General features: G+C 45.8%; 1 protein-coding gene across 1 annotated transcript in view; it reads right to left on the bottom strand.

Moving 5' to 3' along the window:
• Window positions 1–27,243, bottom strand: part of LOC121458889 (X-ray radiation resistance-associated protein 1) — a 70,688-nt gene that overhangs the window by 41,729 nt on the left and 1,716 nt on the right. The window contains exons 2-7 of the mRNA XM_041668252.1: window positions 25,871–25,938; window positions 20,090–20,187; window positions 11,606–11,787; window positions 7,811–7,882; window positions 6,818–6,890; window positions 3,273–3,370 (exon numbers count right to left, since the gene is read on the bottom strand). Coding sequence (XP_041524186.1) covers window positions 3,273–3,370; window positions 6,818–6,890; window positions 7,811–7,882; window positions 11,606–11,787; window positions 20,090–20,183 — 519 coding nt within the window. The 5' untranslated portion in view covers window positions 20,184–20,187; window positions 25,871–25,938. The remainder of the gene's footprint in view (window positions 1–3,272; window positions 3,371–6,817; window positions 6,891–7,810; window positions 7,883–11,605; window positions 11,788–20,089; window positions 20,188–25,870; window positions 25,939–27,243) is intronic.

The following is a 27,243-nucleotide window of genomic DNA, read 5'->3' as shown; positions in this document are numbered from 1 at the left end:
ATCCAGCCTGATGCCCATTTGTGGCCGATGAGCAAAGGATGATCTTTACATTTAAAAATAAAAACAAGAGGCCAGGTTAGGTGGCACGCGCCTTTCATCCCAGTGCTCAGGAGGCAGTATCAGGCAGACCTCTGTGAGGTGAGGCCAGTGTGGTCTACAGAGTGAGTTCTAGGACAGCCAGGATTGCACAGAGAAACCCTGTCTCAAAAATAAACAACAAACAACCAAATAGAAGAATAGTGTGCTCCATGCGGCAATTATGAGTAGTTCATAACTCAACATCACGCTTGGTTCCCTCCACTCTGTCTATAGTTCTTCCCTTCTACAGAGGCATGGATGACTAGTTATGACAGTCATAATTAATTATGAATATGTGGAATAAAAGTTTAAGATACTTAATTTCTTGTCTTACAGAAAAAAAAACCTGTGGACCCCAATTCTACTGCTTTGGCTATTTAATGCTGGGTCCAGATTTGCTTTCAAATAACAGCTAAGTGAAGTTTTCCAAAACTGTGGAGGAATTCCACTCTGGGCTGCTCCCCTTGGGGCAGGCTCGCTGACAGCCAAGGACAGATCTTCCTAGCCTGGCTGCAGTATCTGCTGAGTCACATTGGGTTTTATTACACATTAGAGTATTCATTACTGTGAGATGCAAATTTGGGATATTTGACATGTTTATCTTTTTTCCTAAGGAGCCCTTGCAAATCACAGAGAGACGAGAACAAGCGACCAGTCCAGAGATTTCCCTCTCTCATCTATATTCTGCATCCTAAAATGAGTCTGTTTTCTTTTGTCGACAAATTCTTTTGACTAATACCGGGTCTGGAGGATAAATAACCCTCATCAGATGCAATCAGACTGTACGGGGGGAGGGGCACATACAAGATCAGTCGTGATAAACATTAGATCCCGGGCTAGCCATTCAGAGCCAAAGCTGTGACCACACCCCTCTGGATGGCCGCTGGCACTTGTGGCGTGTTTGGGGTATGTGGGAGGAGGAAGACACGATCCATGGCACTCTATGCGGTTCTCAGGAGATCAGTGACTGTTCTCTGAAAAGGTCAAACAACAGTGGAAGTCCATAGGGGCAGCTGGGCCGGGCGGCCAGAGAAATGACTCCTTGGATCTCTACTGTCGAGGATCCACTTCCCACTGTCAGCACCAAAATATCATACAGAACGAGGCTCTAACATAGCTCCAAACTGCATCAGTTACTTCTTATTTTGGATTTTATTGGACTTTGACAGTTTGCCTACTGAATAAGTCTGAGGACCAACGCGTGTCCCAAGTCAGAGCAAACTGCTGTCATCTTCAGTGTGACTCGAAACCATGGGAAAAGTCAGCCCTACATTCAGCACTAGACGTTTTCAGAATGTGAGGACACAGCGTACGTATGGGGAAGATGCCCATTCCAATATGCTAAAGTGTTTCCAAACTCTGGCGTAGAAAGGCCGTCAACTCCTTGACATGTTGACTTGTCTCTGAGACAAGTGAGGCACATGTGAAGCAGATTTAAGTTAGCAAAGCTTACAACACATAGACATGCTGCTAAGGCGTGGGTGGAAAGGCTCTCCTTTTAGGCCTGCACAAAGGGAGGGGTGCATTGCTCAGGGAGAGACTGAGCCTGGCCAGGTGGCTGAGCTCCACTTCTGGCACTGTTCTCCAGTCCATGTGGGACTCTCAAGTAGTGACACAAACTTCATTCCCTTGTTTTTTTTTTTTTTTTTTAAAAAAAAAAGTGGCCCTCTAGTCTATCCAAGTCACAGGAGGTGTGAAGAGATGCAGACCAGATTTCCTATTCCAAGGTCCTGAGAACAAGCATTGATGTGCATGCACACAGAACGTACTGTTGAGTTCACAGGAGCCCTATTTAGTCCATCCTCACCTCTAGGTCTAGGAAATAGATGTACAGCCTGTACTACCCCAGTCCACTGAGACCACCCTAGCTTACAAGTCAGGTGTGTTTTGGTATTGGTCCATAATGTCTCTTTATCTTACTGCAGCTGGCTCTTAATCTCTACAGCTCTTCAGACACCTAAGGAGATACATCTCCTATGAAGCTCCTCCTCCTATGATACTCCATTGACACTCACTTTTTTTTTTCTATAGACTCTCCTGCACGTGAATAACCCTAGGCACTTATATCCCAGAATCATACATGTTGGCTATAGTTACCTATCTACCACAAGTACCACTATTACCACCACTACCACTACTATCATTACCACCACCATCATCATCATCACCATCATCACCTGTTGGGAGCAGTGAGACCCCAGATCCTGAATTTCTTGTAAACAACTTGTTTTCCCCTGATCTGAGTGCCTACAGCTGCTCTGAACACGAGACCTTCAGGAGTTCCTGATGGCAGGAGAGTGGTTTCTGGTGGGTTTGGCTGGGGCGTGGCTATCTCTATATAATCTGCCCCTGAACACAATAAAGAAGGCATTCTTGGGGAATTCAAGGATGACCCGTGTCGCTGTCTCTCTGTCTGTGTGTGTCTGTATTTTAACCTCCATCCCCTTGCCTAAAGCTCGGTAACTGGGTGCCAGCACACAGAGGGCAGACACAGGGGCACGGTGCACAGCAATCACCATCACCACCATCATCACCATCACCATCATCACCACCACCATCATCATTATCACCATCATCATCACCACCACCATCATCATCACCATCACCATCATCACCATCACCACCATCATCACCATCACCACCACCATCATCATCATCATCATCACCACCATCATCATCACCATCACCACCACCATCATCATCATCATCACCACCATCATCATCACCACCATCATCATCACCATCACCACCACCATCATCATCATCATCATCACCACCATCATCATCACCATCATCACCACCATCATCACCACCATCATCATCATCACCACCACCATCATCATCATCATCACCACCACCATCATCACCACCATCATCATCACCACCACCACCATCATCATCATCATCATCACCATCATCATCGCCACCACCATCATCACCATCATCACCATCATCATCACCATCATCACCATCACCACCATCATCACCACCACCACCATCATCATCACCACCACCATCATCACCACCATCATCATCACTGTCATCATTACCACCACAACCTCGAGGCCATCTACAAAGAGCCTAACAGTGAAAGGGTGGAGAACCCTTCTCCAACGTTACACTCTGTAAAGACCCTTATACTAATCCCTTACAGGGAAACAGGTAGGACCAAAAACTCCCTACCTCCAACTTACTTCCAATGTCTTGAAGTCTCCATATTTCACATAGACCGTCTTGATGCCATTGAATGCAAGCTCCAGTTCCTTTAGGGTTGGAAATGTGTGAAAAGCATCTGCATGAGAACAGAAAGAGAGAATCTTGAGCTCGTAAAGGCTTAAAGAGAAAGATACAAATAACGACCATCCACTGAGCTTTTCACAGGGGGAAGGGTGAGTTGTGGACGATGCTTTACGTTATCAGGCCTTTAAAACTCTAACCATGGGGCTTCAGAGATGGCTTGGCAGTTAAGAGGACCAGAGTTCAGCTCCCAGCACTCACACTAGGTGGCTTCCAACTGCCTGTTACTCCAGCTCCAAGGGTTCCAATGTCCTCTCTCTTCTGGCCTCTATGAGTGCCTGCATTCGTGTACATAAACCCAAACACATGCCCACATACACAAAATAAAAATAAAAATAATCTTTTAGAAAATTTAAAATCTCTACCCACACTCACTAATAGGAATTATGACTTTCATTCTATGGCTGAGGAAACGGAGGCTCGGGCTACTAAGTAACTTTTTAGAAATTAGGATTGCAGGCAAGAGCGAAAACTAAGGCTTGGACGCACAAAGTGTGTTCAAATGCAAAGCCCACTTAAAAGTTATCTCTTGTCTTTCTCCTTTTTTCTTCCCAGACTAGGAATCAACCGCAGGACCTTATGCATGCCAGGCAAACTCTCAACCACTGAGCCACACTGCTAGATAATCTGTTATTTCTGATTAGAGATGTCACTATGTTCACCCCAAATAGTCAACATCACAGGAAAAAAAATGTTCCTGTAGCCCCAACAGTTGGGGTCAACTGTTTAAAATGCCATGTATACACTTCATTTTTCTCATGTGTGTATTGAGATACAATCTTTTTCATGGGATACACGCTGCACTGTGGCTGTTCTCCTTTAACAGTGTGACTTGAAGGTTAGTCTATATTAAAACAAACAGATTTGTCCACTACCTTAATTACCTGCTGGTATAGACATGCCATAACATTACCGTTTTCCTATTGATAGCATATAGGCTATGGGGGTAAGAGGTAATCCAAAACTCCCTCTTACATGATAACTGCATCTTAAGATTCCCTTTCTAGTCCTGTTTCCCTGGTAACCTGAAACACATGCTATGGTAACTGTGTTACTAGGCAACTGTTGCTTGTGGTAAAAATGATTGCAGACCAGTATCTTGTGTCTGGACCAGGAGAAAAGTATAAATTATAAACATTTCTATAAATGGTGACTCCCATAACCAGATATGTCCTTCGTGGGACTGCTACAAGCTACAGAACTATGGAATGTCACAAGGGACAAAGGTGATTCCTGCATTTGCCCAGGGAGAGTTTCTGTCCTGCGCCTAGGGTGGCACTTGGCTAGTGGGCAGCCCTCCCAGATGGCCAGTCACGGGGACTCCGCTGAAGCCATGCAGCTGGCACACAGTGTAGAATTACTTAGAACCTCGGAAGTGAACCTGATGTGCTGTGGGGCCTGAAGAAGGCTTGAGTCAGAATGCTCAGCAAGGCCTACTAAGAGGCTGTCTAGTGGGTTTCCTTGTGTAAGTCCTACAAGTGGAGCTACTAAAAGCAAAGACTATTTTGATTTTTAAAACATTCGTGTATGCATTTGTTTGTTTGTTTAGTGTATGTCTGTGTGCCTTGTGACTTCATGAGCACCAAGTGTGTAAAGGAGTCCGTGGAGGCTGGGAGAGGGCGCTGGATCCCCTGGAACTGGAGTTACAGGTAGCTGTGAGTTACCCCATGGGTGCTGGGAACTGAACCTGGGTCTTTTGCAAGAGCAGCTAAACCAGCTCTCCAGCCCTGTTTTGAACTTCAAGAGATACGACCAAATTATGTTCATGGTTCACATCGACTTCTCTATTTTACCTTCACCAAAAGTACCCACCTCCACACCAGTGCTGGCTGTTATCATACTGGTCAATATCTGATGGGCACAAAATAGTATCCTGGTGTTGTGCTCTTACTAGTGAGGCTGACCATCTTTTCATGTGCCTTTCTTCCAAGGCAGGGGTCTCATCGGATGCCTCTTTAGAAGCTCCCATCCAACTCCCGGGGACAAACCAAGCTCATCTCATCAACCCCCCCCCCCCCCAGGACTGTCTCTGAGATCCATCCCTCTCCTTATACCCTCACAGGTCGGCCTGTCTCTAGTATCATCTCCCCTTTCACGGAAAACTGAACTGATTCCTAGCATCTCCTGGCCTCCATTTTCTCTCTTAGAATCCACCCCCTCCTCACTGAGCTTCCTGTTTAAAGGTTTCCAGGCTTCTTCTATCTGAAGGATTAAGTTTGACTCCCAAAGCCCTCCAAGATCCCTAAGCCCTGCCAATGTGTCTAGCCTCAATTCTCCTCCCTTGTAAGTAATCTTTGTGACCAGGCAGTATACAGCTGCCCCCCAACCAAAGCACCTTCATTAACTCCTGAGTTAATTTCTTTATTACAATGTGTGCATGTGCATGCATGTGTGTGTATGTGTGTGCATGTGTTTGTGCACATGTGCATGCATGCGTGTATGTGTGTGTGTTTGTGCACATGTGCATGCATGCGTGTATGTGTGTGTGTTTGTGCACATGTGCATGCATGTGTGTGCGTGTTTGTGCACATGTGCATTCATGCGTGTATGTGTGTGTGTGTTTGTGCACACGTGCATGCATGTGTGTATGTGTGTTTGTGCACATGTGCATGCATGCGTGTTGTGCACATGTGCATGCATGTGTATGTGTGCGTGTGTGTGCACGTGTGCATGCATGCGTGTGTGCACATGTGCATGCATGTGTGTATGTGTGTGTGCACATGTGCATGCATGCGTGTGTATGTGTGTGCATGTGTTTGTGCACACGTGCATGCATATGTGCACATACACGCATGTGTGTATGTGTATGTGTGCACACAGATATCAGAGGACAACTTCAGGAGATGGTTTTCTTCATCTACCACGTGAGTCCCAGGGATCATCATCAGGTCGCCGAGTTCAGCAGCGGGTGCTTTAACTCACTCAGCCGCCTGGCCAGCCCAGTTTATCCTCTGATCTTAGCTTAGGTGCTCTTTTCTTAAGTTTTCCTGACTCTCTGGTATGGGCTAAAGCCCCCTTTGTATGCTTGCATAGTGTTTCCTGACCTCCCTGTACCGTTGCTTATATGCACCCTGCTTTGGGTCTGAGTCTGAGCTCGACTCTCCTCTCCAGAGAGAAACTGGGCACGGTTCTTTCTAAAGGCCACGCATTCTGACACCAGCAGGGGTCACTGTGGATTTGCTGAATTACCAAGATGCTTTCTCTCTGGTAGGGGCACGCACAGATTTAAAAGCCTCTCTTGCTGGAGTTTACAAGGTTGGAGGAGAGGGTTATCTGTGTGTGTGGAGGAGCAGGCTCCAGTTTGGCAGAGTGGGACCAGAGTACAGACTGAGTGCTCTCCGGGGCCCTTACTCTCCGGCTGTTCCACCCAAGATGAAAGGCTGATCACGGATGGACAGACAGATCCTGTCACAAGTGATTTTCTGGCCAGGAGGACGCTCACCTAGAGGCAGCAGGTTTTCAGAGGCGTTGATATAAATCACAGAAGTGAAATGTTTGAAGTCCTTTTCCTTTGCCTGTCAGAAAGTATTCCAGAAAAACACAGGATTAGTTCCCTGCCCGGGAGCTCCGCAGGAAACCAGAGCAGCTGCTGAGAGGACAGACACCTAAAGGACTAAGAGACATTCTGAGTGCAGGAGCAGTCATGTGGGGAGGGCTGGGGGCTTTTCTGTTCATTTTCCTCTACCCTGGAGTACTTCAAATGTATCGAAAAGGACAGAGAACCATCTCTGAAGATGTAGCCAGGCATGACCCAGTTTTAACAGAGCTGAATCTTAGCTGTTTAAATGTGAAAGAAACTATTAGAAGACTTACAACTCTCCATGTGCCGCCTGCCCCCAAACCTCTCACCTCATCTCTACTCTTGATCTGTACATGTATTACATGCACAACACATTTATATCCATCAACTAAGCAAAGGGTGATTTACATGCTTTAAAACTTCACAGTCATACAGACTTATGGTCCAATATGCCTTTTTACTCAATAGTATGATTTTGAGATTTATGTTGAGATATGTATAACACTTTGGAGATTAATCTGTGTTGATACACATAGGTCCAGTTCATCCATTTCAATTCATTGATTGAGTGTATGACAAGGTTAGTCTGTCTCAAATTTTCCATCATTACAAACAATGGTGTCATATACATTCTTATATATTCCACCTCATTGTAAGACTTTATCCCGACAAGGTGGTGAGCTTGTGGGATGGGAACTCCACATAAGGAATTACAGTCTGCCCAAATTCCCTGGCCAGTTCACACCATCTTTGCTCTCAATCCCAAGAACAGATTCATAAGGTAAGTTTTACTAATTCATACAAACACTAAATTTAAAGCAAAGTTGGAATTTGTTTCTGCCTGGTGAGCGCTTGTCTGCCCTCCCTTCCTCCCCCTCACATCTGGCTTTGTCATGCCTTTGCTGCTGGCCTCACCCTGGAGAACTTCATGCCGCTCACGTTCACGGTGCAAAGGTCTGATGGCTTTCTTACACAGTGGTGCTTCACCTGGAACAGAGGACACAGACTTAGTCCCAGGGTCCCAGTGGAGTATGATAGGTTAAGCTACTCCTGCTGAGTGTCTTCTCATTGGGTACGCTCATAAAACCTGTCATTTGTTTTTGCATGTGCATTTGCTCATTCACCAAGAATTAACTGAGAACCACCTCTGGGCCATGAACTGACTGTAACAAGCTCTTGTTCAATCCTAACTGAACCCCTTCTTTAATGTGAATAGTGTATCTTATGACTTATTAGTTGTGTTCAGGGTTTACCTCTCTCTTTCAGTATGACTTTAGTTAAAGAGTTTACTTCCCCTTCAATGAGGCTAAGAGACAGAAGGTGCCTTGCCTGAGGCCCTATAGTTAGTACATGATTGATCTATGATTTGGATTCAAATCTAGAATCATGAAACTATGCATTTTTGCCTACTGCATGTCATTGTAAATAATGAAAAAGTTAGGATCAGATATCAGCTTCAGATTATCTCCTAGTTCAATGTTCCTTGTCCCAGCTATTATGGCCCATCCATATGGCGCCTGCTATGAAGAGGCTCTAAACAGGCTAAGTGGGGAAGCTGCAGAAGCCACCCACGCCTTCACTTAGTGGGAAGTCAAATGAGGTACTTAGAAATGTAATGACTATTCTGAAGGAGAAGTTCAAGACTCCATGGGGGTATGGAAACAGGAGGCCCCAATCTCAGCCTCTGAAGGAGGAAACATTTACTTGAGGGAGTAATTTTCCAGCCAAGGAGATGATCCTGTAGTGGGTAGGGAGTGTGCAGGCCTCCCAGGCAGAAGGCTGCACGATGTTTTTGAGAGGAAGCCAAGACAAGGCTAGAGAGGGAGTCGTGAGACCATTCGGGTCCACATTGGTGCTGAATAAGAGTGTGGATTAAGTAGTGGCTGACAGAAGTTTCATAAAAGTCACTATGTCTGACCTCCTTAGAAAGGATAAAAAGACAAAGCCGGGTGGTGGTGGCACACACATTAATCCCAGCACTCAGGAGGCAGAGGCAGATGGATTTCTGTGAGTTCGAGGCCAGCCTGGTCTACAAGAGCTAGTTCCAGGACAGGCTCCAAAACTACAGAGAAACCCTGTCTTGAAAACCCAGGAAAAAAGAAAAGCAAAGATAAGAAGACAGAAGAGACCATTGTATTATTAGCAGCAGCAGCATCTGGGGATGTGTGCATGTGTGCACATACCATGTTGTACATGTTCTCAGAGGACAACATTTGGGAGTGGTTCTCTTCTTCCACCTTCTCTCCTGGGGGCTGAACTCGGGTTGTCAGGCTTTGTACAGCTAGCCATCGGGATGACCTGAGAGGAAAGCTTTCTAATTGGTCTGAACTAGTTCGGGAGTTACATGGTTAGTAAGAGATGACAAGAGCTAGTTCCAGGACAGGCTCCAAAACCACAGAGAAACCCTGTCTCGAAAAGCCAAAAAAAAAAAAAAAAAAAAAAAAAAAAAAGAGATGACAGTAGCTGGGTTAAGTGTTGTAGCAGAAGAGATGAGAGGAACGTAGACTCGATGTCTGTTTAATAGACGTTCTTGGAGTGGTTAAAGGTGGGGGTATGGGCAGAGTATAAAGTAGAACCCCAAGTTGCAAGTTTGGTGACTGGTTAATTAGTGACAACACAAAGGTACTATTAACCAAAATGACGTATTTGGGGATGTGGGGGTCATTGAATAATACAACCTGAGGGGCCAGTGAACTGAGAGGCAGTGTGGAGATCCCGTTACTCTGAAAAACATTCTCATTGCTGCTTTAGGTAGCAAACCTGGCCAGTACAATGATCTTCTCACAACTGATGGAAGAGCTAGGACGTGAGAACAGGGACAGTCGAGTACCTCAGAATTTTAAAAGTTAACTTTACATCTGGATGCTTGCCTACATGTATGTGTGTGCACCACCTGTATGCCTACATGTATGTGTGTGTACCACCTTTATATCTGGATGCTTGCCTACATGTATGTGTGTGCACCACCTGTATGCCTACATGTATGTGTGTGCACCACCTGTATGCCTACATGTATGTGTGTGCACCACCTGTATGCCTACATGTATGTGTGTGCACCACCTGTATGCCTACATGTATGTGTGTGCACCACCTTTATATCTGGATGCTTGCCTACATGTATATGTGTGCACCACCTGTATGCCTACATGTATGTATGCACCACCTATATGCCTGATCCCTGTGGAAACAAGCAGAGGGTTTTGTATCCCCTGAAAATGGAGTTACAGATGTCTTAAACTTCTATGTGTGTGCTGAGAATTGAACCTAGGTCCTCTGGAAGAGCAGCCAATGCTCTCAACCATGGAGTCATCTCTCTAGGCCTCTAGTCCCTCATTTAAAACAGTGTCATACTTGTTAACAATCTATGTATTTCCTCATATTTACTTCAAACCATAACTGGGTCATTGATAGTACCTAATTCAGTACAAATAATATGTAAATAATTGTTAGATCATATGGTTTAGGGAACAGTAATATAAAAGTATGCACATGTGTAGTACAGATAAAAATAAATTTTGCTTTATTTTTCACAAACATTTCAGTCTGTGGTTGTTTGAATTTGTGGATAAGGAATAGTGGATATGCAAGGTCAGCTTTATTTGGAAATGAGTGGGGGGAGGACACTGTGGAGTGACGTGACCTGTCCCCCTTCAGTCCTGCTGTTTCAGTCCTCACAGTCATCAGTATCCTGGACTCTGGACTCTGCACTGAGTAGTGGTCGTAACAGTCAAACAAACCTAACAGGCTCTGCAAAAACCTTTCCCTGCTCAACAAGGGAACACAGAGCCAAGCATGACCTCTTGTAATCTCTGAGATATACGAGCAGAATGTGGAAACAAGGGAGCAATGAGAACCACACTACCCATCAATATTAATCTACAAAATCCATCTTTCTTTGCCAAGCTACTGAAGCGCTGCGTAGAACAGATGTGAAACTTCCTGGCTGGTCTCCAACCCAGCACCCAGCTCTCTTCAGAGAAACTGCCTCAGGCCTGGCTGGAGTAACACCATTAGCTCCTTCTGCTTCCAGACAGATGCTAAAACCAGAGAACCAAGGCTGGGGGAGAACAGGACACCCCTGTCCCACTGGCTCCCACCTCAGGGCAGTACACAGCATGGCACACAGAGATCTCTTGCTCCTCCTCAGTGCTGTCATGGGATCCTTAGTTTATCCTTTATTTCTGAAACACTCTTTCTTTTCCAACTCACATAAGACTTTGCACTTCATATGATAACTTTTTTCTTCAGGAGCCAGGGCCTCACTATGTAGATTCACAGAGATTCACCTGTCTCTGCCTCCCAAGTACAGGGATTAAAGGTGTGAGCCACTGCATCTGGGCATTTTACATAATACAAAGGTACAGGGTTTAGAATCAGTAGATCAGGGTTCTAATCCTGATCCAGTCATTTGTTGGCTGTAGAGGGGACCTCTTTTTTCTTGTCTACAGGTGGCGATATCAGGTCTGTCTCACAGGGTGCATATGTAAAAGCTTTGCATGTTAAAGGAAATTCCCAGGGTTCTTTTGTCACTGGCCACATTCAGTTTGGCACCATCGCTCTGATAGCTTGGTGTGGGATAGGAGTAGTGGTACCAGGGCAAGACAAGTCCCTAGCCAGATAAGGGCAGGGCAGGGCAGGGCAGTCCTCATTCCTCCCTTCCCCCTCCCTTAGCTGATATCACTAGATACTCCGGAATGCATTTACTCTCACCAGAAAAGCTCGGTCCAAGACATGTCCATGTCCACGACTGTCTGCCTGGTTATCCCGCCGAGACACTTTCTTCAACCCAGTCTCGAAAGAAACCTTCTTCAGGTTCTCCTGGCCTTCAGTGGACGCCTTAGCCACACCCTTCTTCATGCTGCCTTTCCGAGCCACTAACCAGTGTCCTCGGCCTGTGGGGAAGAATGGACCGGTGAGAAGGGCCAACCTTCTCTGAAGCCGAGGGTGTGAACATGGATATTGATCTTTCATACTAACCCCCCAGTATCTCCCAGTTCCTCACCACCGCCAGAGGGTATCTGTGTACGTGTCTCATTTAAGCAGCCACTAAGTTCAGTGACACATATGCTACAGATGAAAATGCTTACAAAGAACAAGATGGGATGGCTGCCCAGCCCCTTCGTTTATCTCCAAGTGTGTGCCTCCTAAGTCTACGGCTCACTGAAGAGAAAAAACTGGACACTTCCTGTTATGTGACATCCTCCCGGACCCCCTCGATATAGAGGACTACTCTCTCGGGTGCTAGCCAGTTACTCTCCCACTGACCATCTCTTAGGTAAGGCCTATGTGTGACCTGGATTCCATGCTACAGCAAAAAGAATACGAGGGCTGGGGATGGAACTCAAGAGTTGGCCAACTGTTCGCCTACCGTGCATGGAGACCTCGGTTCAACCCCAGCACTGTATAAAGCTGGTTATGGTTGAGTAACACCTGTAATCTCATTACTCAAGGAGGGGGAAGCAGGAGGACCACAAGTCCAAGGTCATCCTTGGCTATCTAGCAAATCTGAGGTCAGCCTGGGTTACATGGGACTCTGTATCAGAAAAAAATAAAGATTATGAATTCATAGTAAGTTCATTTAAAAATCATGATGACATTCTATAATCTGCTCTCTCTCACATTAGTGATTAACCGACCCATGGCATTAACTGTGATCTGTAATCATACTATTATTTACTCGTTTGTTGTCTACATTCCCCGCTGGGATAGAATCTCTGGACAGCAGGGGCCTTGTCTGACTCACTCATCTTCATGTCCCCGTGGCCGGCCCAGAGCTCACCACTGTGCCTAAATGAATGACCTAGCGAACCCACATAACCATCTGTTTGGATGTGTATGGAGGTTATGGGAACAAACGTGACAGAAGCCCTGACCCACAAAAGTTCAATGACACCTGAGGTGCCGAGGAAGCCCAGAGAACCTACCAGCGTGACACAGATCTAGCGAGCAGAAGGAATTCATTAGAAGAGGATTGAAACCAAGACAGTCTGGGCAGAGGGAAGAACAACAAACAAACAAACAAACAAACAAACAAAAATGCCCAGAAATATCAAAGGCCTAGAAGACACAGAACCACACAGCTATGAGACCCAGGCTGGGACCACTGGCTCTGGCCTGCCGCCGTTCCTAGTTCTTCCTCTAGGGCTGGACTGACATGTGACCACTGTTGCCAGCTCTGCCTGCTCTGGCCTCACATGAAGCATTTCCTGTTGTGGGATAATCTTCGTGTACACTGTGAAGATTTGTCAGAGAGGACAGTGGGAAGAAGGACGGAGATGGGGAAGAAGCCAACCAGATGAAAAAGGGGGGACATAGGATTAAAATGATGAGATTAAAGGGTGGATTATTGAGTCTTCTTTTGAGCAACTACTAGTCTCAAATATTTTACATTGGTATAGATTTTGTATATTGATTCAAATTTAAGGTTATTCTTATTATATATATATATATATATGCTTTTATTTTTGTTTAATATATTGTAGCTCTACAGTGCATTTAAAAAACATTATGTATAGTTTTAGTATTTGAAAGCTATTTAGGATAATGAGTATAATAGTTATCCATAACTATCAAACTTATAGTCGCGTGAGGTATGTTTTCAAGATCATACAGAAGTATATTTTAGATAGATAGATGATTTCAAACAGTTCAGAGACCTACAGAATATGGCATTTAAAATGTTTTAATAACATAAGGCTTTTCTTGACAATGACACACATCTGCTCCTGGTGGCACTACTTCAAAAATGGATGACGTTATCAAAGAACCTCCATATGGAATTTGCTTTCTTTATGGCAAAAGTTAGTCATTTAATCAAGAAACTGCCCTTGCGTCGATTGCTGATAGTATGCAGTCCAAGCTGAACCAGAGGACACAGAGAAACGACTGCCAAGAAAGGACAGGGAAGTCCTTCAAAAATTCCTACTTCACAGAAGTCTGTCAGATATTCTAGGCATGCAGGCCAAAGATGGATGCCCCAGCATTGAAGAGCAACCTTGGGTGACTGTCCAGGCAGCAAGTGGTTTCTGTTGTTCTTTTAGGTTTGGAAGTTGCTTGTTCTGCACTTTCTGCTTACTAAGGTAATATTCTATCCTTTCGGGGTCTGTGATGGAATTGAAGACTAGGCAGTCATAGTTTTCTTTAATTATGACAGAAGGTAAATTAGGTGCAGAGGTTTGGGCTCATCAGGATAGAATAAATGGAGTATTTTCTCCAAAAATGCCAAATACAAATGGACTGAACATTGTAAATGCAATTCTTGACTGATGATTGTTCTTATTGTCTATAGCTTTATTATGTTAGAGTCAAAAACCTTTCCTTTTTATTTAGACAAAAAGGGAGAACTGTTGTGGAATAATCTTTCTGTACACTGTGAAGATTTGTCACTCAGATTGGTTTAATAAATAGCTGAGCCGGGCGGTGGTGGCGCACGCCTTTAATCCCAGCACTCAGGAGGCAGAGGCAGGCGGATCTCTGTGAGTTCGAGACCACCCTGGTCTACAGAGCTAGTTCCAGGACAGGCTCCAAAGCCACAGAGAAACCCTGTCTCAAAAAACCAAATAAATAAATAAATAAATAAATAGCTGAACAGCCAATAGCTAGACAGGATTTTCAGGACAGAGAGGATGCTGGGAAGAAGAACGGAGATGTGGGAGAAGTCAGCCACACATGGAATAAGTTGGACACACAAAGTGAGATAAAGGCAAGAACCGCATGGTAGAACATGGATTAATAAAAAAAAATTGGGTTAATTTAAGTTGTAAGAGCTATTTAGTAACAAGCCTAAGCTATCAGTCAAACTTCCATAATTAATAAGTCTCCATGTGGTTTGGGAGTTGGTTAGGTGGGACAGAAAAAGTTCAACTACGATTTTCCACTCCTGCCATGGACCAGGCAGTTTGGTAAGGCTGCCCCACCAGGGCATAAACTTTGTTCCTCGACTCTCGTGTTGTATCCCTGACTCCTGGCGATAGCAGTTGGAGTTGGTGTGAAAACTCAAAGTGGTCAAGAGGAAAGGCCACGAGGTCAATGTGAATGAGGCTGGGGGTCAGGAGAGACAGACCATGGAAGTGTGCATGAGGCTGGGGGTCAGGAGAGGCAGACCATGACAGTGTGAATGAGGCTGGGGGATCAGGAGAGACAGACCATGACAGTGTGAATGAGGCTGGGGGTCAGGAGAGGCAGACCATGACAGTGTGAATGAGGCTGGGGGTCAGGAGAGGCAGACCATGACAGTGTGCATGAGGCTGGGGGTCAGGAGAGACAGACCATGACAGTGTAAATGAGGCTGGGGGTCAGGAGAGATAGACCATGACAGTGTAAATGAGGCTGGGGGATCAGGAGAGACAGACCATGACAGTGTGAATGAGGCTGGGGGTCAGGAGAGACAGACCATGACAGTGTGAATGAGGCTGGGGGGTCAGGAGAGACAGACCATGGAAGTGTGAATGAGGCTGGGGGTCAGGAGAGACAGACCATGGAAGTGTGAATGAGGCTGGGGGTCAGGAGAGGCAGACCATGACAGTGTGAATGAGGCTGGGGGTCAGGAGAGACAGACCATGACAGTGTGAATGAGGCTGGGGGTCAGGAGAGACAGACCATGACAGTGTGAATGAGGCTGGGGGTCAGGAGAGGCAGACCATGACAGTGTGAATGAGGCTGGGGGTCAGGAGAGGCAGACCATGACAGTGTGAATGAGGCTGGGGGTCAGGAGAGACAGACCATGGAAGTGTGAATGAGGCTGGGGGATCCGGAGAGACAGACCATGGAAGTGTTAATGAGGCTGGGGGTTAGGAGAGACAGACCATGACAGTGTGAATGAGGCTAGGGGTCAGGAGAGAAAGACCATGGAAGTGTTAATGAGGCTGGGGGTCAGGAGAGACAGACCATGGAAATGCTGAAATGGGGTGGAGCCTGATAATGGTATGGGCCTTTAGTAGCCAGGGGGTGGGATCGAGGGGGGACTTGTTGCTTTGTTTTTCTTATAACTTTTCATTTTGAGATAATTTTAGACTTCCAGAAGAGTTACAGAAATGGTGTAAATTGCTCCACAGCCTTTACCCAGCTTCCCTAATATCTTGTTCTCATATTACATAACAGCCACACAATTACTGAACATCGAGCAATTAGCATTGGTGCAACACCAGCTACTAATGTTAGCCCCTCTTTGAAGTTTGCCAGTTTCCTGACTAAGGCCCTCCTCCTGTCCCAGGATCCAGGCCAGGATCTCACATCACAGTCAGCTGGCATGGCTCCTTAGTCTGCTCCCACTGGTGAGATGGTTCTCCACTCTTTTCCCTTCTGCAGACTTGACACTTGTGAGGAGTACTCGTCAGTGAAACACTGAATATTACAGTATTTAAATTTAAAAAAATCACCCATGTGTGAGCTTGTCTGATGCAGTCCCATGTTCAGACAGAGGCTTTGAACTTGGCAAGCTACCACAAAAGCAAGCTGTGCCTTTCTCTGTGTATCATTTCAGGGAACTCCTGGGGTCATTGCGCTTTATTTCTGGTGGTGGTAACCTGTTTCGGGAACAGGTTCTCACTATGCAGACCAGGCTGCCCCGAAACTCACAGTCCTCCTGCCCCGGCCTCCCGAGTGCTGGGGTTTTAGGAGTGTACTATTATACAGCACATTGACATTACAATGTTTATTTGATGTGTATATGGTATACACATGCGCGATGTTTGAGTGCATGTGTGCAGTTGTACATGCAGAAGCCAGAAGAACATGTTAGGTTTCTCTGTCACTATCTTGTTCCCTTCAAACAGTGCTTCTGGTTGAACCAGAACCCGACATCTCACGTGTGCTGGCCAGCAAACCCCAGCAATCTTCCTGTCTTTGCCCCCACTTCTGAGGTGACAGGCATATATGGCCACACCCAGCTTTTACATGGATGCTGGGATGGGTCCCCATGCTTGCTGCAAGTGGTTTTTCCTGTTGAGCTACCTCTCCAGTCCTACAATGCTGATTTTGATTCCTCATTCAAAGTGGGGTCTGCTCAATTTCACAACTGAGAAGTTCCCATTTTTACCTTTGTTATTAGTAACTACACCTGGGAAGTTCTTTAGAAGTCTTGTTTCTCATACTCCCATCCGTTTTTTTCCTAGCATTCCAGATGTTTCTCATACTCCCATCCATTTTTTCCTAGCATTCCAGATGTTTCTCACACTCCCATCCATTTTTCCCTAGCATTCCAGATTGCTATGTGTCAGCTTTGCTGGGCTATGCAACTGTTCAGACACTCGTTGCTGTGACCGTATTTTGTATTGAGTTAGTGTCTTGATGAGGCGATGTTGGTGAGAAAGGTACTTGATGGTAAAGGTCACACTTCCTCCCTTGGTTAGCTCAAACACTTACGGATCAAAAACAGACTTTTCGGTCGTGAGCCTAGCCTTTAACGGCTGAGCCAAGAGATGGCTCAGTGGTTAAGAGCATTGCCTGCTCTTCCAAAGGTCCTGAGTTCAATTCCCGGCAACCACATGGTGGTTCACAACCATCTGTAATGAGGTCTGGCGCCCTTTTCTGGCCTGCAGACATACACACAGACAGAATATTGTATGCATAATAAATAAATAAATATTTTAAAAAAACCCAGACTTTTGAGAGGAAAAAGAGGTCCTGCTTCAAGACTACAATGGGGTAGAGGAGCAGGTGTGGCGTGGTGGCACGTGCCTTTAATTCCAGCATTCCATTCCAGAAACAGAGGCGCTGGTAGAGCTCAGCAGTTCAAGGCCAACCTTTCCTGAGTTCCAGGACAGCCAGTGCTACCTAGAGAGACGCTGCTTAAAAAAATAAATACATAGGAGCTGGAGAGATGGCTCAGAGATTAAGAGCATTGACTTCTTTTCTGGAGGTCCTGAGTTCAATTCCCAGCAACCACATGGTGCCTCACAACCATCTGTAATGAGATCTGATGCCTTCCTCTGGTGTGCAGGCAAACATGTTGTATATATAACAAATAAATAAATCTTAAAAATAAATAAATAAATGGGCTGGGATGTAGCTCAGTGGTAGAACATTGCCCTCTTGTGCAAAGCACTGGACTTCATATTCACCATCAGGAAACCAAACAAAAGAAAAATCCCACTTCAGAATTAGCTCTTCCCCAGGGGTTACCTCAGCCTCTAAAGTTACATAAGCCAATTCCTATTCTATCTACCCACTTGCTCATCTATCTGTCTATCTACCTGTAGTAATAGGGGTGGCGGGGCTGCGTTCCCAGCACCCCGGCCGCCTGCTCGGCTAGCTTATGCCCTGAAACAACAACACACAAACTGTATTCATTTAATCACTGCTTGGCCCATTTCTATCTAGCCTCTTCTAAGCTAATTCTCACATATTAATTTAGCCCATTTCTAATCATCTGTGTTGTGCCCCTAGGTGCGCTTACCGGAAAGATTCTAGCCTATGTCCATCCTGGGTCGGAGCTTCATTGCGTGCGTCTCTGCCCAGGAGCCAGGAGCATGGCGTCACTCTGAGGCGTCTGCTCCCCAGAGGAGAGCTGTCGAGTCTGAGCTCACTTCCTCTTCCTCCCAGTGTTCTGTTCTGTTTACTCCTCCCACCTATCTTCTAACCAATAAAATGGGCCAAGGCAGTTCCTTTATTAGCCAATGACCTTCCTCCATCATCTATCTATCTATCTATCTATCTATCTATCTATCTATCATCCATCTATCATCTATCTACGTATCTATGTATCTATCTACCATCCATCCATCTATCCATCTTTCCATCCATCCATCCATCCATGTATCCATCATCTATGTATCTATGTATCTATCTATCATCTATCCATCCATCCATCCATGTATGTATCTATCATCCATCCATCCATCTACCTATTTATCCATCTATTAATCCATCTACTTATCTTCTACTAGCCTTACTTCTTTAAAGAATCCTGACTGACATATTATCATAAGTAGGTTTTACCTGCAAAAAATATTACTGTGATATTTGAACAGCGATTTTAAATACCCGTCATGTCTTCTGTATTCATTAATGAGATTTTTACCACAAGGAAAAGCTGTTTCTTCTCTCCCACTTATTTATCGACTTAAATGTTTATTTATATCATTATGAGCTCATGAATATTTATTGCATGGTTTACAACCCAATCCTACCATTATTTACTTTTCTGTGTAGGCTGTCCCAGATTTGGCTCCATTATCTGGCTGCTGTGTCCTTTCAGCTTGCCCTCAATGTTTTTCTGAGCACTTCTTTACTTTCTGGTACCACAAGATGTTCAAGGCCCAATCTGAATTTTTTTTCCCTTACCTCAGACCTGTGGACATCTATTTCTCTAGAGAGGTCTTACTCCTCTCTTTGGAAAATGGTATTTAGAAACCAAGGTCCAGGCAACAAGTATATTCTTCACTGCTGACACCTCCCTGCTTTCAGTGAGTATGTATACTTCTCCCGTCCCCCTCTGTCTCTGTCTCTGTGTGTGAGGGGGTGGAGGAGAGATTGAGCAAGAGAAAGCAGAAATCCACATTGAAAGGTGCTTGGAGCAGTGGTTCTCAACCTGTGGGTCACAACCCTTTTGGGGTTTGACTGACCTTTTCACAGGGGTCACCTATCAGATAACCTGCATGTCAGATATTTATGAAATTATAGTTATGAAACAGCAATGAAAATAATTTTATGGCTGGAGTTCATGCTAACTAGATGGATGTCTGAAAAACTACCAGAAAGATTTAGTGGTTTCATTTAGGAGCTGACCAGAGAATTAGTCATCTAATCGGGAAAAATGGGAGACAGATACATAGCAGACTAAGGGGTCATAGGATGGTTTGTTGAAAAAAGTGGGAGAAGAATAGGGCTTCGTGGATTTGAAGACTTGGCTAACTTTGGAATGGAAGCTGAATATTCCAGACAAATCCAAAAGCTTTGTGAAAAGAGCAGCCCAAAAAAGGAAGGAACATAAATAAAGAAAAGGGGCTGTGGCAGAGACTGAGTGTAGGTTAGACTGTGAATGACAGGTCCTTCTACAGGGGTCAGCAAAGAGAGGCCGCTGGGCTATGGCACTGTGGTCAAGAGCACACTGCACAAGGCCCGATGGGGCTGCTGCAGAAGGCGGGATGAGAGGGGACAGGATTGAGTGGCACAGGCAAAAACAAGAAAACGAGAAAACTGTGCAAGGCAGGAGCTGGGTGTGGAGAAGGGCAGTCACCAGAGGATTCCTCTCACCTTCTTCCGGTGTCCGGAGGAGACTTTTGGCTGGAAAGCAGTTGTTGAGGTAAGGCTTGCCATTGTCCATTTTGTACATCCCTGAAGACACCATCTCCCTGAGAGACAGCAAGGACAGCCAGGAGTCAGAAGAGTGAAAAGGTACAGGGGAGCCCTCCCCAGTGCCATTCCTGAGCCACCAAGACCTCTGAGGACCCCTCTGCTTCAGCAATGGGGCTGCCGTGAACAGAGCAGGGAGGCAGGAGTGGGGCTTTCTGGTTCAAACCAGTCCTAACTCAGCAGGACACTAAGTTAGGCTCACACAGACCTGGTTTGAATTTCGGCTTTGACCTTCCTTGCTGTGTGACTAAGTGTGTTCCTCTACTCCTGAGTCCCACTGTCTTTGCCTATGGGACAACGCTCCCACCTTAACAGGAATGGGTGGACTGAATGAAGGGGGCTGCTGTTTTTGTTCTAACAGAGTTCAGAGAAAGGGGCTTACATGATTAACAGACCAAGTTTGGACTAGATAAATCTGGTCTGAGGGGTAAACCGAATTTACTGACGGAAACGGGGGGGGGGGGGGGGGATCAACAGTGATGTAGCAAGAATAATAAAAATCCAGAAACGGACATTGGGCTTTGAGCTGAAGATCAGAGAAGCAAAGCAGCAGCCAAGTCACTAGAGAGCTCTTACCTCTACCCAATCTTCAGACTGAAAAGAGAGCATGTTCCCGTCTCATCCCACCTCATACTCCTCTCTCGTACCAGTATTAAAGGTATGACCCACCACTGCCCGGCCTCTATGGCTAACTAGTGTGGCTGCTGGGATTAAAGGTCTGTGCCACCACTGACTGGTCATACTTTGTTAGATCATAAACAAACTATCACTATTCCGTTCAAACAGAAAGAGCCACAGGAGCAAGGGCATCATGAGGAGGGAATGGTCGGGACCCACGGGACCCACGAAGAAAAAGGCTATGCATTTGGAACTCTTTGATACAGTAAGGTTCAACAGGAAAATAGTGCCTGCTTCTGAAGGGTGTTTGCTGAGGAGCAGGGAGACCGTGGTTTCACACTTTGTCCTGGGCATTCAGGGACTGGGAGACAGAGTCAACAATTGGGCTTAACACAAACCATGCCTGAGTTGCGCTTGGGAAAGGGAGGCCAGACAAAACCGTCCGGTGAATGAGCCTGGCAATGGGGAACACTGGTAGGGAGCACTGTATCAAAGTAGTGGAACCAAACAAAGATAAAGATAAACGCAGAAGGATCAGAAACCCATTGCCATTGTTCTTGAGTTCTCAGTAGTCCTCATTGTCCGCTATGTTCAGAGAGTCCGGTTTTATCCCAGGCTTTTCCAGACCCAGGCCAGCTGGCCTTGGTGAGTTCCCAGTAGAACATCCCCATTGTCTCAGTGTGTGGGTGCACCCCTTGCGGTCCTGGCTTTGTGGGAGCCTAGGCAGTTTGGATGCTCAACTTACTAGACCTGGATGGAGGTGGGGGTTCCTTGGACTTCCCACAGAACAGGGAACCCTGATTGCTTTTCGGACTGGGGGGGGGGGGGACTTAATTGGGGGAGGGGGAGGGAAATGGGAGGCGGTGGCAGGGAAGAGACAGAAATCTTTAATAAATAAATAAATTTAAAAAAAAAAGATAAACGCAGAAGGCAGGGGAGAAAAGGAGGGAAGGCGAAACACAGAAACAAAAACCAGAAACAGAAACAAGACCAGAAACCAACTGTAGAGAGGTAAACAGGAAGGTGGAGGAGGCCCAGGGAGCTGTCAGGTAAACCAAGGGACGACAAAGCCCAGGAGAGCATCTGAGAGGAGGAGCTGGGAGGTCAGGGAAGGGGACCATCTCAAACAGGCCTTGAGGAAATAGCAGTCCACTTCCAGGAAAGGGCAGAACTAAGTACTGATGTAGGAAGTGTGGAGAAAGAGAAGCTATGCAAGAGGAAAACACAAGCAGAGTTTCCAAAGACCTCAGCTGCGAAAGGGAGGGCAGAGGCAAGCAGCAGCACAGTCCAGAGAAAGCCGCCAATAGGGCGGGTGCTCGGGAGGGTGCGGTGTGGGGGATGCCAAGGGATGTGCTCTCCGGCTCACAGAGGGCACAGAGGCAATGCTTTTACTCTAGCCCCAGCCTCAGAGGGCAGCCACGACAGAGCATGGACTCTGGATGGTTCAAACGCTTGTGAGAACAATTACCTCATGACTTTGGACACAAGTTATTTAACATTTCACCGTACTGCCTCAGTTTCTCCCTCTGTGAAATGTAGACAGTAAGTGGACCTCGTCTATGGAACCGTCTGGATGACCAAATGAGAAAACGCTTGTGGATGGGCTTAGGGGTGTAACCAGCACCTGGCTAGCATACATTGGTCATTTTCTAACAGGACGAGAAAGGCTCAGCTATGTTATCACCAGGAGGGCAGAACAGGTTAGAGGAGGAGAGAACGAGAAAGAAGGGCAGCCTTACCCTCTCTGGGAGTGATCAGCAGGAAGAGACAGGCCAGGAAGGCTCCCTGGGACAGCTGTGATAGGAAGACATTTCATATAGCCTGATTGGCTCATTTCTTACCACCCAAGGAATAAGAAGAACACAAGGGAAATAACCTTTCACTTCCTGTTGGCTCTATATGTATGTATGTGCATGTATACAGATAGAAATGTATGTACATGCATGTATACCGACAGAAATTGGGAAGTGAATATAGTTCTGCCTCCAGGGTCTGACTTGGGCTTTTTTAAAAAATCAACTTGTTACTGTCTTCAGAATAATTCCTCAAAAGAGGGACTGTCCCTGATTACAGTTAAGTTTATCACCTGTCACTCAGGAAACAGGAAGTTAAAGAGCTTGCAGCCTTCAGGGAAGATAAAGATGAGCTGAAGGCAGTAGAGTACTTGCCCAGCATGAGCTCGATCCTTAGCAACACACACACACACACACACACACACACACACACACACGAGGGTGTTTATCATCTGTATCTTTAAGTCTTTGTCAGAGTCTAAGGTCAAACCTTGCATAAACCTGCATAAGTAGCCAAGCATTGCAAATCCAGGTCTTTACAGGAGCTGGGCAGGCTGTGGGAGTGGAATGGGTGAAGGAAGCTGAACGCCAGAGAGACAAATGTATGTGAGCATACGCGTGCCTGCAGGGGCGGCTCCTACTCAGCCCTCGCCAACTGCTGCCAAGCAGAAATCCCAGTCAGTGTTGCCAGACCTTCCTTGTTTTTATCAAGAGATGAGCAACTCATCTGTCACTTTGAAATGATGTGCAGACCAAACCAAACACATCTGGGAAGACCGTCAACTCCAAGGCTACTGTTAGTTTTTTGTGGTGAAAATCTTTTGGCTTTCATAGGAATAAAGTAATAAATGCTATTCAAAACCAAACCAAACCAGAAAACAACTATTACTTAACTTTGCAAATTCAGTCACAAATGTTTGCTGCTGCCTGGAAATGCACAGCTGGAGACTGCAATGCCACCTGGACCCTGTCCCGGCCCCAGGGCCTTTCTTCTTATCCTACACTGCTTTGGGTCATTTGTTGTGGCAGGATTCCAGCTCGTACTGTCCCAGCAGCCTGCTCCTCGCCTAGACTGGGCCCCTGAGGAAGCACTGGTCCTACTCGTTTCTGTTTGTTTAGCTGCATTTTGTTTTTGCTGTGGGGTGATGGAACCCAGAGCCTCAGACACACTAGGCAGGTGCTCCGCCCTGAACCCAAGGCCAACAAGGCTGCTCTCCAAGGTCCTTGGCATCAGTGCCCTAACCTTTCCAGCCTAGCCAATCCTGGGCCTTCAGCCTTACAGGGCTATATTGTCACCAGTGTTTCCAGTCTCGTGCTTAGAGCTTAGTGTTGCTTCTGCATAATAAATACCCATTTTTACCCTGTCTACCTGGTTGATCTCACCCATTAAAAAATTCAGTTCCGCTCCCCCAACAAAGACCTGAATTTCTTACATTGTAAACTCCTAGAGATTTTTCTTTGACAGACTTCTGTTATCCAAAGCTCTGCTTTGGGGGCAGCCTATCTGAGCCGCCCCAGCTGAGGGAAGGGAGTTCCCTGAAGACTGTGAGGCCGAGGCATCGAGTGTGTGTGAAGAATACATAAAAGACAGGCGAGCTGGGATCAAGGTGTCCTGTGAGAAGGCTTCCTGGCAGTGACAGTGGCAGAGGTGGGGCAGAGGGAGGAGGGCAGTTTGGGAACAAGGAACTTAACTTCGGGTCTAGTTTTTCCTTCAAAGCAGGACAGCTGTGGGCAAGTCATTAAAATGACTCTTTGACTCTCAGTTTTCCTACGTGGGAAATCGAGCTACAAATTCTGTGCCTGGAGAACTGTGTTGAGAACGGAATGAAGCAAAGGACAGATGTGTATAAAGAACGTAGAGAAAGGACGTCTTTCTACCCCCTTTGCACACACCACTCCTCTCACAAAGCCTTTATTGGACTTTCTAGCGGGAGACAATGGTGCTTTCGCTAGACTGAGTTTATTTATTCGCTCCTTAGTGTCCCTTTCATGGTTTCACTGCTTTTAACCTCATACAATTGCTACGGATAATGCAAAGCTCCCCCAAGGGACGATGAGCCTCCAAGTCTGAATCACTCCTAATTCATTGCTTCGCATCCATCCATGGGACCTAGCACATTAGAAGCACCCAAAGGTCATGAGCGAGCCAAACGAAGGCTATGACAGCACTCCTGGGACCCAAGGGTCTCTCTAATTTCCCTTGAGGGAAAGGGCAGTGCGTGTAGTGAATTATCAGTTTATCCTAAAACAGCAAATTCCTTTTTTTTTTTTTTTTTGGTCTTTCGAGACAGGGTTTCTCTGTGGTTTTGGAGCCTGTCCTGGAACTAGCTCTTGTAGACCAGCCTGGTCTCGAACTCACAGAGATCTGCCTGCCTCTGCCTCCCAAGTGCTGGGATTAAAGGCGTGAACCACCACCACCCGGCTAACATAGCAAATTCCATGAGTATCTATGAACCGAGTAAGTGATGCTTGGCTCTCCTTTGGTCTAATGCGTAGCCTGTGTATTCTGATCCCTGAGCTCCCTATAAAGGGATAAAGGCTTTTCTCAGGCGGCCCTCTGGCTTGCCACACTTCTAGAACCACACTCACTACTTTGTTAGTATTTTGCTCCCCTCACCAACTTCCCCGTTACAGGGCCTAAGATTGCCTCACCTAAACAAACCCATTCTCTGGTTTAGTTTCCTTTTGCTTGCTTTTGCCAACTGATACAAACTAGGGTTAGTGTCATCTGGGAAGCATGAACATCAGCTGAGAAAAAGCCGCTGTCAGACTGACCTATGAGAAAGCCTGTGGCATGTTTTATGGATTAATGATTGATGTGGGAAGGCGCAGGTCTCTTGTGTAGGAAATCAAGCGGGTGAGCAGCAGGCCTCTGTGATCTCTGCTTCAGTTCCTGTCCTGCTTAGCCTTGGAAGCTTTGGCTTCCCTCACAGACAAAGGGATCAGGACACGCAAGACAAATAAAGCCCTTTCTCCGCAAGCTGCTTTGTGTCAGTGTTTTCTCAGAGCAACAGAAAGTCAAGCAAAAAAAAAAACAAAAAACAAAAAACAAACCACCCTGACACCTAGGCCTGAGCTAGAACTCTCTACAAAAATCAGCTGCTTTGGTTTTCAGGACACCACTCTGTCAATCTATCAGCTGAAATGAATGAGGGAGCACGTGAGTAAACCGCTATTTAGAAAACACTGGAGACAGCAGCGGTTAGAGAGGGATCTAGCAGTTAGTTCACTGGGCTATTAGGGCCTAGTTCCGTGTCTATACAGTACTTACTTGATCTTTGACCTCGGGAACGAGTCTTTGCTTTCCTTTTGTTTTTGTTTCTTTACCTGCTTCTTTACCTGTAAAAGAGATATTGTAAATGGTCTTAGCCTGTTGTTAAGAAGTCTTGAACCTTAGTAATTATATCCTACATTCTAGATATATGGAGCCTTATGCTCCAATATGTGTCTTGGATGAAGGGTGTGTGTGTGGGGGGGGGGAGGGGATAATAGGATGGAAACAATTCCAAGAAACAGATGGACATGCTATGAAGATAAGACAAATGGGGCTAGAGATGTAGCTCATATGTTCAAGACCCTGGGCTTGATCCTGAGAGTCACGTATGCGCACACACAAAAGACACAGGAACGAAGACATGGGCAGAGAATAAGAGCCACGTTGTTTGCCAGTAAAATGTAGCCGGGTTGCTTAAGCAGGCTACAAAAAGCATAGATGGGAAAGGAAGGGACCGTTTATAAGCTCATTTAAATGAAACACATTTCTGTAGGATAAAAATAGCAAAGACAAAGTTGAGAGATAAGTCCCAGTCTGGGAAAAATAAATGTCATGCATTTAACTCAAATATTAGGCAGCACATAAATAATTATAGAAATTCTAATTCAGCGTGAGAACAAGAGGTGAGAAGGTACGGACTTACAACCAAAGGGACAAGAAAGGGACATCATTCCTAGGTTACATTTTCTAGACTGTAACCCTGATTTTTATGGTAGATAAATGAAAGATGAAGGTCCATACTTGAGGGTTAACTTCAGCTACCTCTGAATTCTCTCTCAAACTTGAAAGCTAATGTCAAGTGACTTTAGCATCCCCTAGGTCTGTCTGTCTCCCTCCTGCACCTGTGTGCCTGCATCACTCTCATTGAGGCACCGGTGTTCCTTACTGGCATGCATTTGCCTACTCCACTCCTTCAGCCTGTCACGTCTGTCTTTCTTTACCTTGATTCATGCAGTCTCCTTTCCTGGAACTCCATATTCCCAGGTGGACCTTTTTAAGGCCCGCTTCATTTCTTTTTAAAGTTTACTTATTTTTAATTTATGTGTACACATATTTTGCCCCCATGTCCATAGAGGACAAAGGAGGGCACTGGATCCCCTGGAACTGGAATTACAGATGACTGTAAGCCTTCATGTGGGTGATGGGAACTGAACTGGAATCCTCTGCAAGAATAGCAAGATGCTGAGCCATCTCTCCAACCCTTGGGCCTATTTCTTTTCTTCTTAGTTTTTTGAAGGTTCTTCTGTCTAGCTGTAGTTGTCTTGGCACTAGCTCTTTAGACCAGGCTGGCCTCGAACTCACAGAGATCCATCTGTCTCTGCCTTCTGAGTATTAATAGAATTAAAGGTGTGTGCCAGCACCTCTCAGCT

This window comes from Microtus oregoni, unplaced genomic scaffold (assembly GCF_018167655.1).
Source record: "Microtus oregoni isolate MIOR12 unplaced genomic scaffold, Mior012 000018F_ref0000195, whole genome shotgun sequence".
Classification (NCBI taxonomy): domain Eukaryota; kingdom Metazoa; phylum Chordata; class Mammalia; order Rodentia; family Cricetidae; genus Microtus; species Microtus oregoni.
The sequence above is the reverse complement of the archived record's forward strand: the minus strand, read 5'-3'. Positions and strand labels throughout refer to the sequence as shown.